The sequence below is a fragment of the Monodon monoceros genome, unplaced genomic scaffold (genome assembly GCF_005190385.1).
Source record: "Monodon monoceros isolate NGI ecotype Baffin Bay Population unplaced genomic scaffold, NGI_Narwhal_1 Super_Scaffold_17, whole genome shotgun sequence".
In the NCBI taxonomy this organism is placed as follows: Eukaryota; Metazoa; Chordata; class Mammalia; order Artiodactyla; family Monodontidae; genus Monodon; species Monodon monoceros.
Genome location: NW_021703773.1, coordinates 17801994 through 17815864, shown reverse-complemented (window position 1 = coordinate 17815864; position 13871 = coordinate 17801994). Strand labels below are relative to the sequence as shown.

At 43.0% G+C, this 13871-nt stretch overlaps 1 protein-coding gene across 2 annotated transcripts in view; it reads right to left on the bottom strand.

Moving 5' to 3' along the window:
- PDGFRL (platelet derived growth factor receptor like) overlaps positions 1–13871 on the bottom strand; it is a 48230-nt gene that overhangs the window by 26327 nt on the left and 8032 nt on the right. For both annotated transcript variants that reach the window (XM_029226620.1, XM_029226621.1), the window contains exon 2: positions 11512–11809. In XM_029226620.1, the coding sequence (XP_029082453.1) occupies positions 11512–11809 (298 nt within the window). The remainder of the gene's footprint in view (positions 1–11511; positions 11810–13871) is intronic.

Here is a 13871-nt window from a genome sequence, read left to right as displayed (position 1 = left end):
CCTTGCTCACCTCCTTTCTCCTCCCCTGCCCAGGGCTACCCTGTTTCCCCACTGCACACCCTCAGTGCTCCAGGGGCTGTACTCTTTCTCAGCTAGAGGAAGCTACTTGTGCTGGTCCCTCCTTCTGCAACTTTCTGATATTCCTTTCCCAGCCCTTTCGTGACCTGGTTAACTCTCAGCTCTCACATATCAGCCTGAGTTTTTTCCTCCTGGATCCTGTACTTCTGCTAGCAAGGCACTCACACAGCTGCATATTAAAATTGCTTATTCAATAGTCTGTCTTCTCATAGAAGTAAAAGCTCTGTGGGTATAGCGGTTGTATCTAGCTTGCTCACTATCACGTCTCCAGCTTCTGCCTAGCACAGGACCTTGAACATCATAGATGCAAAAAAAAAAAAAATTGTTGGAAGAGAGGAACAGAATTAATTAAGGGAGGACGAGGTGGGAGGATGGATGAAAAGCAGGAGAGCAGGAAGGGGTGAGGCAAAAGAGTCAGAAAACAGCAAAATGGTAACAACCATCGTCAAAAAAAAAACTTTGCTGTTTCTGATCTCAAAAAAAATACGTGATTGGGATGCACTGAGTCAGGAATTAAAATCTGAATCAGTTTCAGCACCTGGAAATACACAATCTTCAGCACGTTCCTCAAACTCAGATGGACTTAGAGCTGCCAATGCATTTATCCCGGCGTGGGCATATAATTACAAATGCCCACCCCTCTTTTTGTTTGTTGGAAAATTGAATTCTTTATTGTTTAAGATATAGCTTGAAACTGTGACTGCTGAGTTGCCTAAAAGGATGAAAGGACTTGTGTGAAAGCACAAAGTGTGCAATTATTTTAACCAATCTGTCCACATTTGAGATGTTTCTTTTACTGGTGAAAGGAAGACAATTGTAGCACAGCTCAAAACTGCCATCTAGTGGACCTTCCAGTGACCTGGCATCATTGCAGAATAGGAGACCCAGAGGAACACACATCCATCCTCTGGGGAGATCAAAGTCCACCTTTTAGGATGAGGCATGATTTGTGGTTCTCTGACAGAGTTCTCCTTTCTAAATAGCCCAGTGTAACATGTTTTAACATTCTGATATCCAAAAAGTTATCCTAAATCAATGTGAAATTTCAATCACTTTCAATTTGAACCTATCCCAGCAAGAAATCAATGCACCACTCTGAAAAAGTGTATCCTTTTCATTTCTGTTTTGGATCTTAACTTTGTAAATCAGATGTGTTAGTCTAGTATCCAAAGAACTAAAAAAGGAAGGAAGGGAGGGAGGGAAGGAGGGAGGGAGGGAGGAAGAAAGAGAAACGTAGACAACAAATCTATCTTCTCTGAAGCTACTACTTCATTAAACCAAGAGTGTCCTTCGGTCTAAGTGCCTACCGCCACCAGACGTGCCTTGGCGCACTTGAGCAGGGCAACAGTTCAACGTCGGGAACCGAGAGGCCAGGGTTTAGACTCACACTGCCACCCACCACTTTGTTGCTCTGGACCAGCCGTCTATCATCTTTGTCCGTTTCCTCATTTGATACAAAGAGAGGCTTAAGCATGGTAACTGCTAAGGTCCCTTTCGGCTCTAAAGTTCAGAGCTTGTTCCCAGAGTCGCAGGTCTCGCGATCACAAGGGCCTGACTTGACACTCCCTCTAGGCTCAGCGTCCGCACACCATTTTCTCACTGAAATACTTGTGGAGGAGTTACAGGGTGCCAGGTCCTGAACTGGCTGCTAGGGAAGCAACAGCAAATACACAGACATGGCCTTTGCCAAGTTGACAGCCTCACAAGGGACACAAACATAAATCAAATGATCAAGGAAATGTTAACTGCACCACTGATGAGAAGGGCTCCAGGGAGGATGTGTAACTGGGGCCTAGTGGCAGCGGCTGAGAGCAAGGAAGGCTCCCTGAGGAAGTGACAAGCCTGGATCTGAAGGCTGGTGAGCAGCTAATCCAGTGTGTGCATTACAGGCAGAAGGACCCAAATGGGCCAAGGCCCCAGGGAGGAAGGAGTTTGCACAACTGGGATCAGAAAAAGTCCATGGAGCCTGGAGTGTGGACAACAAGAGAGTGAAGTGAAAGGGGAGGAAAGCAGGGGCCAGATTATGCACGGGCTTGTGGGCCGCGTTAGGAGTTTCATCTTTATTCTAAGAGCAACAGAATCGCTCTCCTGAAGGGCTTGAAGTAGGAAAGCAACGTGGCCGGATGTGCTTCCGTGAAAGATCTGACTGCTTTGCGTAAGACTGAGGTCAAGTTCAAGACTGGGTACACAGAGGCAAGTTGTGTGACTCTTGCTGTGAGAGACTTGGGAGTGATGCTGCTGTGGCGGGAAGAAGTGGGGAGATTCCAGAAGTAATGAAACAGTAGCATCATTAGGGCACGGAAATTGGTTGGATATGGAAGTAAAAGGGAAGAGTCCAAGGTGATTCCTAGGCCTCTGGTCAAGGGCAACCGGATGGAATTCATGCAGTTCACTGAACTGAAGGACACAGGAAGATGACCAGGTGTGGAGAAAGACCAGGAGCTCAGTCATAGGTGGTTATGTTTCAAGAAAGGCTCAGGAAACATCCAGGCAGGTGAGCAGGCAGTTGGGGACCCAGAGCTCGGAAGAAAACATGTCATCTAATCTGTGATAAATGGGGGGATCTGGCAGCACGTGGTAAGAAGAGGCACAGCACAAACTTCGAATGTCTGGAAGAACAGAGGATGCAGAGCCGGTGAGGGAAACCCCAAGGAGGGGCCCGTGAGGTGAAAGAAAATGGGCAGAATATGGCGCTGAGGAAGCCAAGAGGAGGGCGTTCTCTTCTGCTGGAAGGACATGGTGGGCCAGCCACATGAGGAGAACTCTGGATTGAGTGACCTTGACCTTGGTGATAAAATGCACGTGGAGTCCTCCACAGGAGTCAGGTGGAGTGGTTGAAGAGTGAACAGCAGAAGAAAGTGGAGAGAGTTGTGTAGAGAGAGGCCCCTCCACGAGGTTTGGCTGCAAAGATAAGAAGAGAGAGGTGGGCGGCCAGAGGATACGTGAGGGCCAAGGCGGGCCTTCTCCATCTGGAGACTTAGGGAAAGGAACTCTTCGAGAAGCGGGGTTGAAGACTCAGAACAAGGAGGCAATAACGGAGGTCTTCAGGCTCCTGGAAGGCTTATATAAGGATGAGATCCAGGGCACAGATGCAGCTTTGGCCTTCGTCAAGAGGAGAGAGCCTTCCCCCACTATAACTGTAAGTGCAGGGAAGGAGGAAATGTGATGAGGACAGTAAGGCAATTCTAGGGCTCCAATTTCTCAGTGAATTGCATGAGACCTGCACTAGCTGGAAGTGAGAGATGGAGAAGATCAGAGGTTTAGGAAGAGAGAAAACATGAGCTCACTAGAGAAACAGATTCAGCTTTGCCAGGCATGTATGAGGTGACCACAAACGCACGGCACCTGTCAGGCCAGCTGCGCGGTTTCCTCCAGCTGTGCTCAGGGGCCATGTGCCAACAAGGGAAGGGAGGTGAACAGGTTTGTCTGGGGTTGGAAGTTTCCAAGTGGGAGTGAAGGAAAAACAGAGGGCAAAATAACGTACTTAGGACGCACTCAAGAGTTTAGTAGACATGACAGGTTCTAGATTCTAAGATAAAGAGAGAAGCAAAGACAGAGCGGGCAGGGTGGATACAGAGGGAGAAGGTAGAGGGGGAAAACTGACTAATGACTCCTGAGGTCAACATGCAACAAATGCCCTGAGGTAACCAGGCTGGATTCCAGTGGCTTGGCGTCCTCAATATAAAATATACTCATGCTTTGTCGTTACCTACCCAGGACAGTGCACACATACAGGACACACATCGGCACTAAGTGTAACAATCTTAATGTTCCAGCATGACTGGAAACTGACCTCTGTCATGCTAAGCCCCTGGGGAAACCAAACAATATCACCTGGTTTCTGGTGTATGTCCGGCGTTCTGATGAACCCATCAGATGTGGTATTTACCCTCAACGGGCTTATGCTTTCATGGGAGAAGAGGAACACAGGCCCAGATTTCAAAGAATTGCTCAATTAAATGAAAGTGGCAAAGGGATGTGCAAACTTTCTTGGATCCTCTATATCAGAAGCCATGTTGGCTGTGCACAATTCCCTGATTTATGTGAGTCCTGGTCAGAATGAACTGTCCCCAAAGATCACTTGGGTTATTGTACTTGAGAAATATGCATTGCCTAGTAATATGCATTGCCTAGGTTCAATTTACTGAACATTTGAACATTTACCATCGGCCAGACAGCATTTACCAAAGATGATATCATTTCCATATTCCAGACAAGGAAACTGGGTTCGAGGGTAATTATTCGTCAAAGACCTACTTTGCAGGTTAGGATTCCAACCTAGCTGTGCCTCAGCCTAACCTCTCTGTTCCATAACATGCTCCCTCTTCTGGTCAGAAGATTACATGTGGACAAACGTGGCAGCATACGAACTTAGTTCCAGAAAGCTACCCAGATTGGTTAACAGGACCAGGCTTTCAGAAGCCCATCAGCACACTGGAAAGAACTCATTCCAGGGGAAAAGAAAACACAGGATGAATACCTCTCTATCCAAAGGCACCACATTCTGGGAAAGATGTCAAGAACCAATTAGTCGAATCTCTGGTGTCAAAGAAATTGTGATTTTTGTTGTTGTTGTCTGATATAGAGTTATGACTAGATGTTTTTTCACATTTTTCCATAAAGTCCTTAGGGCCCACATCTGTCTTTACTTTTTTATAAAGCCCTAACTGTGCTTTGAAATGAATCCTATTTAATGCCAAGTCAAAACTGTTTTTTTTAGCTCCAGGATATTTCTCTTTGATTCAGATTCATATTTACTTCACTCTGAGTCCTTAAGATATTTTCAAACAGATTTTGGCTAATGTAACTTTGAAAATACTCCTAGAAAATATGAAATATTCAAGGGCTAAATCATCTAGGTTTAGGATTGTTTGTGTAAGTCAAAGACTAACTGTTCAGAATAATTTAAATCAGCTCCATTCTCATTTTTTAAAAAAAGTGTGTAAATTTGACTTTGGTAAATTAAGTCATTTAAAAGGATAACCGTAGTAAATCTTGCCAGATTTGTTCCAAGCAATAGCTACACACACGTATACACATACATACGTCAAGTATGGAGATGAAAATGGGAAAAATTATCATATTCTCTCACCTTCCACTCCTCATGCAACCCAATAACCCTTCAGAAAAAAACTGTACACTGTCACGTCACATGAAGCCAGAAAGGTGTCTTCAGAATAAAACGTGAAAGAGGACTTAATACAAGAGGTTAGACAGACAGAGAGATATTTCTTATACGCATGTATTATTTATTCTCGAAGGTATGTGTGAGCGAGAAGGGGAAGATAGTTATTCAGTAGATAAAGCTAAATGTGAAGCATTCAGCTAAGTCCTGGTGAAAAATAGATTAAAAAAAAAAAAAGGAGTTACAAGTATGTAGAGTGCTCAAAAAAGGATGCACCAGGGGCCATGAAGATGCAAATCTAGGGAGGCCTGACACGAGCTTCCCAGAGAAAGTGACCCTGAGGCTGAAGTCAGCCAGGTGAAGAGGGGCCCAGAGTGGTCTAGACCACGAAAGCAGCAAGTTCAAAGCCTCCAAGAGCTTGGTGCATTTGACGATGTCACAGGAACCCAGGCCAATGAAAGCAGACACACTAATCTAGACACCAGGGGTGATCAGGGAGAGTCTCAAAGAGTCACGTGAGGATGTTGAACTTCCTTACCAATGGAGAGCCACTGAGTGTTAAGCAGGGGATTGACACAATCAGACCTGCATTTTTTTTTTTTTGCGGTACGTGGGCCTCTCACTGTTGTGGCCTCTCCCGTTGCAGAGCACAGGCTCCGGATGCGCAGGATCAGCGGCCATGGCTCACGGGCCCAGCTGCTCCACGGCATGTGGGGTCCTCCTGGACTGGGGCACGAACCCGCATCCCCCGCATCGGCAGGCAGACTCTCAACCACTGCGCCACCAGGGTAGACCAGACCAGCATTTTTTAAGTGTCACTCTAGCTTCACTGAGAAGGATGGAGGAGGACAAGCCTGGGTGCGGTTACTGCAGTACTGGTGGTGATGAGGGGTAACGTGCCTGGGACTGGCGTAGCAGCACCAGCGATGGAAAGAGGACAGGTTTATGGCTCTTAAGAAAGTTGAAGTATTTCAAGTATCTTCTCTGACCACAATGGCATGAAACTAGAAATCAACAACAGGAAAATAAATGAGAAAAAAACGATTACCTGGAGGCTAAACCACATGCTACTAAAAAACCAATGGGTCAACAAGGAAATCAAAAAGGAAATTAAAAAATACCTTGAGACATGGGACTTCCCTGGTGGTCCAGTGATAAAGAATCTGCCTTACAGTGCAGGGGATGCAGGTTCAATCCCTGGTCAGGGAACTAAGATCCTACATGCCGCGGGGCAACTAAGCCCACGTGCCACAATTACTGAGCTCACACGCCTCAACTAGAGAGTCCACGTGCCACAAACTACAGAGCCCATGCACTCTGGAACCTGCATGCCACAACTACAGAGCCCACATGCCCTGGAGCCTGCTTGCCACAACTAGAGAAGAGAAAAACCTGCATGGCACAACTAGAGAGAAGCCCACATGCTGCAACGAAGAGCCCTCAAACCTCAATGAAAGATCTCGTGTGCCACAACTAAGACCCAGCACAGCCAAAAATAAATAAATTAAATAAATAAATAATAAAATAAATCTTAAAAAAATCTATGGATGCAGCAAAAGCAGTTCTTAGAGGGAAGTTCACAGTGATACAGGCCTTCAAAAAACAAGAAAAATCTCAAATAAACAACCTAAACTACTACTTAAAAGAGTTAGAAAAAGAACAAACAAAACCTAAAGTCAGCAGAAGGAAAGAAATAATAAAGAGCAGGGAGGAAATAAACAAAATAGAGATTAAAAAAAAATAGAAAAAAATCAATAAAAATAAGAGCTGGTTTTTTGAAAGGGTAATAAACAAAATTCACAAACCTCTGGCCAGGCTCACCAAGAAGAAAAGAGAGAGAACCCAAATAAACAAAATCAGAAATGAAAAAGGAGAAATCTCAACTGATACTGCAGAAATACAAAAAACCTTAAGAGAATACGACGAACAATTATATGCCAACAAATTTGACAACCTAGAAGAAATGGACAACTTCCTAGAAATACACAGCCCACCAAAATTTAATCAAGAAGAAATAGATAACTTGAACAGAGCAATCACTGTAAGTGAAATGGAATGTGTAATAATAAAAAAAAAAAACTCCCTACATACAAAAGTCCAGGACTAGATGGCTTCACAGGTGAATTCTACAAAAAATACACACACACACAAATACAAAGAACTTATCCCAATTCTTCTCAAACTCTTCCAAAAGACTGAAGAGGATGGAACACTCCCAAAGACATTTTATGAAAACATCATCACCCTGATACCAAAACCAGATAAAGATACCACCAAAAAAGAAAATTACAGGTCAATATCTTTGATGAATATAGATGCAAAAATTCTCAACAAAATATTAGCAAATCAAATCCAACAACACATAGAAAAGATCATACATCACAACCAAGTGGGATTCATCCCAAGTTCACAAGGATGGTTCAACATACACAAATCAATCGATGGAATACACCATATTAACAAAAGAAAAGTCAAAAACCACATGATCGTCTCAACAGATGCAGAAAAACCATTTGACAAAATTCAACTTCTTTTTTTTTTTGCAGTACGCAGGCCTCTCACTGTTGTGGCCTCTCCCATTGCGGAGCACAGGCTCTGGATGCACAGGCTCAGCGGCCATGGCTCATGGGCCTAGCTGCTCCACGGCATGTGGGATCTTCCTGGACCAGGGCACGAACCCATGTCCCCTACATCGGCAGGCGGACTCTCAACCACTGCACCACCAGGGAAGCCCCAACATCTATTCTTAATAAAAAAAAAATCTCACACCAAAGTGGGTATAGAGGGAGCATACCACAACATAATAAAAGCCATTTATGACAAACCCACAGCCAACATAATACTCAATGGTGAAAAGCTGAAAGCCTTCCTGCTAAAATCTGGAACAAGACAAGGATGCCCACTCTCACCACTTCTATTCAACACAGCAATCAGACAAGAAAAAGAAATAAAAGCTATCCAAATTGAAAGGGAAGAGGTAAAATTGTCACCATATGCAGATGACATGATACTATACACAGAGAACCCTAAGGACTCCACACAAAAACTGCTAGACCTAATAAATGAATTCAGCGAAGTATCAGGATACAAGATTAACATTCGGAAATCGGTTGCATTTCTTTACACTAACTATGAAATCTCAGAAAGGGAATGTAAAAAAACAATACCTTTTAAAATCACACACACACAAAAATAAAATACCTAGGAATTAAGCTGACCAAGGAGGTGAAACACGGAGAACTATAAGACATTAATAAAGGAAATTAAAGAGGATTCAAAGAAATGGAAAGATATCCCATTCTCTTGGATTGGAAGAATTGATATTGTTAAAATAGGAATACTACACAAAGCAATCTACAGATTTAATGCGATCCCCATCAAATTACCCATGCATTTTTCACAGAACTAGAATAATCCAAAAATTTATATGGAACCATAAAAGATCCAGAATTGACAAAACAATCCTAAGGGAAAAAACAAAGCAGGAGGCATAAGTCTCCCAGACTTCAGACAATACTACAAATCTACAGTAATCAAAACAGTGTGGTATTGGTACAAAAACAGACATACAGATCAATGGAAAAGAATAGAGAGCCCAGAAAAAAACCCACACACGTATGGTCAATTAATCTTCAGCAAAGGAGGTAAGAGTATAAAATGGGAAAAAGATAGTCTCTTCAGTAAGTGGTGCTGGGAAGGTTGGACAGCTGCATGTATATCAATTAAGTTAGAACACACCTTCACACCATGCAGAAAAATAAACTCAAAATGGCATAAACACTTAAACATAAGATGGCACCATAAAACTCCTAGAAGAGAGCATAGGCAAAACATTCTCTGATATAAATTGTACAAATGTTTTCTTAGGTCAGCCTCCCAAGGCAATAGAAATAAAAAGAAAAATAAACAAATAGGACCTAATCAAACTTATGAGCTTTTGCACAGCAAAGGAAATCATTAAAAAAAGAAAAAAAAGAAAGAAAAGCCAACCTACAGAGTGGAAGAAAATATTTGCAAGTGATGTGACTGACAAGGGCTTAATCTCCAAAATAGACAAGCAGGTCACACAACTCAACAGCAAAAAACCAAACAACCCAATTGAAAAATGAGCAGAAGACAGTAGCCATTTCTCCAAAGAAGACATACAGATGGTCAGTAGGCACAAGGAAAGATGCTCAACATCACTAATTATTAGGGAAATGCAAATCAAAACTACAATGGGCATGAACTTATATATACTACCAAATGTAAAATAGATAGCTAGTGGGAAGCAGCTGCATAGCACAGGGAGATCAGCTCAGTGCTTTATGACCACCTAGAGGGGTGGGATAGGGAAGGTGGGAGAGAGACGCAAGAGGGAGGAGATATGGGGATATGTGTATATGTATAGCTGATTCACTTTGTTATAAAGCAGAAACTAACAACACCATTGTAAAGCAATTATACTCCAATAAAGATGTTAAAAAAAAAAAAAACTACAATGGGATATCACCTCACACTGGTCAGAATGGCTGTCATTAAAAAGTCTACAAATAACAAATGCTGGAGGGTACGTGGAGAAAAGGGAACCCTCCTACACTGTTGGTGGGAATGTTAGTGCAGCCACTATGGAAAACAGTATGGAGGCTCCTCAGAAAACTAAAAATAGAAGTACCATATGATCCAGCAATCCCACTCCAGGGCATGTACCTGGACAAAACTACAATTCAAAAAGATACATGCACCCCTATGTTCACAGCAGCACTATTCACAATAGTCAAAACATGGAAACAACCTAAATGCTTATCGACAGATGAATGGATAAAGAAAATGTGGTACATACATATAATGGAATACTACTCAGCCATAAAAAATGAAATAATGCCATTTGTAGCAACATGGATGCAACTAGAGATCATCATACTAAGTGAAGTGAGTCAGAAAGAGAAAGACAAATACCATATGATATCACTTATATGTGGAATCTAAAATATGGCACAAATGAACCTATCTACAAAACAAACAGACTCACAGACATAGAGATCAGACTTAGGGTTGCCAACAGGGAGCGGGGAGAGAGAGGGATGGACTGGGAGTTTGGGGTTGGTAGGTGCAAACTATTACATTTAGAATGGATAAACAACAAGGTCCTACTATATAGCACAGGAAACTATATCCAATCTCTTGGGATAAACCATAATGGAAAAGAGTTTTTAAAAAGAATGTCTCTGTGTGTAACTGAGTCACTTTGCTGTACAGCAGAGAGTGGTACAACACTGTAAATCAACTCTACTTCAATAAAAAAGGAAGGAAGGAAGGGAAATTGAAGTGACCGAACTTGGTGACTGATTGGATGTGGGGAGTGAGGGAGAGAGGAAGAGGCAAGGATGCTCCCCGGTTTTCAGGCTGAGCAGCTGAGTGGATGGTGGTGTCCTTGAGGGAGATGAAGACCCAAGTAGGTGGAGTGTGTGTGGAAATATGAATCTCTTTTGAACATGCAGCATTTGGGATGGATGCCTGAGATCCACATTCTTTCTTCTCCCCATCCCAATCATCCCAAACAGACGATCTCCACTGTTTCTCTATCCTGAATCATATGAAGAATATCCTGACCTTTCATATGAAGAAAGGTCTAGCAAGAAACTTAGGAAGCACACAGACCAATCCCCTTCATTCTTTGCCAGAGGAAACTGAGGGAGGGAGTTTAGGGGGCTTCCCCAAAGATACGCAGGAAAACACCCCCTAACGCCATAGGCCCTTTCTGGCACCCTCTAAAACATGCTCTGCTTCCTTGCCTTTCATAGTTTTCATAATCATATTAACCACTTTTCCTGAAGGTACTCATTCAAACATGAGAAATCTCTAGCCTTCCTACCAACGGATGCCTCTGAATATAAAAGCCATATACTTGGAAAAGTAAAAGTAAATCAGAAGAAGTTGAAAAGGTCAAAAGCAATTCACCTCTGGTCAACTTGCTCATAGGAATCTCCCATTAGTCAGTTTTCATTACAATTACTTAAAAAATGACAAAGCATTGAGTCCATTATTTTTTACAGTATGAATTCTTAAATCTCTACCTCTATACATCACAGTTTTAATTACAGCTGTCATACGGCTTCCTTTAACAGTTCACTATTTAAACAATGTTGGTAGGATTTGCAATAATTTTTTTTAACTGGGTGAAGCAATAAAACCAATGGCTTTTCCTCAATGAGCTTCCATTTTTATAATCTGCTAGAGTAAAATGGTAGATGTCAGATACAATGTGGTATTAAGCAAAGGTATGAAACCAAATCCTTGAGCCAACACAAGTAAAAGAAAAGGCTTACCTGAGGCGGGTGTCCTTAAAGGTGTCAAGGTATGCGGGATAGCTCCATCTGATCTTATTCCCTTTACATCGAAGCTCTAGAGTTTGCCCTGCCATCAGACTTAGGGTTGCAGCGGGTTTCTGAAAGCGACCTTTATCTATCATTTGCATCATTATAGACTGTGTCTTTGGTGTTGAGTCAGCGGAGTCCCTGTCCTTTATTTTAGGAATTTTGGGTTTCACCTTTTTGTTGGTGGGCTTGATTCTGTTCTCTCCAGGCTCCTTTGGATGCTTGTTCTTGGGGGGATGTTGACCCGTAACTGGTACAAACATGAGGAGAGAACAATGGACTTCGGTGGTTAACATACCCAGAGTCTTCAACCCCTGAAACAGATCGTTTTTAATATCCCTCTCCTCCTATGTCAAAGTTATTTTCAGGAATAATCATTATTTTCTTGGTTCATTCTTTAGCTTTAAACCAATTAGTAACTGAAAGGGAATCAATTGCAGCTTCCAAGATTTTGTTCAAACTCAGCAAAACATCTCACGTATGAACTAACATTCGCACTTCGCAAACAAAACAACTTTTTCTTGTGGTTCACACTCAGTCTCACCAGCTCTAAGGTGGTACCCAGAATGGTGGACCTGAAGCCTCTCGAGGTCTGTTTCTGGTCCTTGCCATCTCAGTGCTGTCATTGTTCATTTTGAACCAATTGTTTAAACCCAGGAATATGTAGTCTCCAGGGAGTGGAGACACAGACTACACTGAAAGCACACTCAGAAGATGAAGATTTCAAACCATCACAAACTTTCTCCCAAATGAGTACGTACTGTGGTGCCTGTGTGTGTCAGGGCAGACAACATCCATGGAGGATACAAGGCTTAGTAAGAAATAAGTACTAACCCTGTGTTCATTTAAAGCATACATATACATTATTAAAACTCAATGGCAACTTTAGCAAAGGTTTAGAATTTAGCCAACAAAATACACTGGGGGGAGGAGTATTTCATCACCAACATTGTTGAGAATTGCTGGCAAATGGTGGTAAGAACTGATGACCTTTAAGTCCATTTTCTTACTGCTGTTTTTCCCTTCTCTACAGACAATGCTGCCCTGCCCTTGGAATACCTCTGGGTTCCAGAAATCTCAGCTGTCCACCCAGCCCACATGGCCATATGCTGTATCCACCCAGCAAAGAGAAGGAGACTTGGCAATTCATTTGCTCCACTGTCTGCATCATCTCCAAGGTGACCTTGCTATAAGCCCACAGAATTGTAAAACGCCCAAACTTACAAGATCCTGAGAGACCATTTAAAGTCCGCATGTTATACATTTTAAAAAATAATACAGGAGGCCTTAAAAGTTAAATTGCAGGGCTTCCCTGGTGGCGCAGTGGTTGAGAATCTGCCTGCCAATGCAGGGCACACGGGTTCGAGCCCTGGTCTGGGAAGATCCCACATGACCCGGAGCAACTGGCTCCGTGAGCCACAATTACTGAACCTGCGCGTTTGGAGTCTGTGCTCCGCAACAAGAGAGGCCGCGATAGTGAGAGGCCCGCGCACCATGATGAGGGGTGGCCCCCACTTGCCGCAACTATAGAAAGCCCTCGCACAGAAATGAAGAGCCAACACAGCCATAAATAAATAAATAAAATTAAAAAAAAAAAAAAATGTTAAATTGCACAAAGCTGGCTAGCGACAGGATGTGAAAGTAAAACTCAGGTCTCCTAACCCCCATTTCACTACATGAGGATCAACAGCCTGTAGATATTTTGAATAGATAACTACACAAACCTTGGCCAGTTGAGGGCATTACAGGGCATTTGTATAAAATGGGGAAATGTGATAAATCAGGAGAAAATTCTTTTCCCTCTTTGATGTTCGTATTTATTTACCTAAAGTTACCTTGGTGTATAAAGGGCTCGAGTGGTCAAGAGTACAGAGACACTGAAATTGGGATCAAGAGACAGAAAAAGGCAAGTGTTGCAAGCTCTTACACCAGCAGACCAGGCTGGTGACAAAATGAGGTGAGCCAGGTGGGCCTGGAGAGGCCACGCCCTCCCGAAGGGACAGCTGCCTGGAGGGAGCGAGTGTCCAGGGTTCCAGGATCTGATTTCTCCCAGGATGGCGGAAATGCAGGTTTCCGGATTTATAAATGTTAGAAACTTGATTTTTTAGAAACTTCAGGTCTGAATCTCTGAGGTGAGGAGTCAGGCAGTGGCTTTCCTACGAGGGCTGGGGATGAGCAGGAGGGGACAGGAGAGGGGCTGCCAGGACCGTTCTGTCTTGATCTGGGCTGTTCACATGGTGTGTGTGCCGTTGGTGAGCGTTTCATGGAGCCACAGTCTGATGATTTGTCCCAAAACTCAGCTGACGTGGACT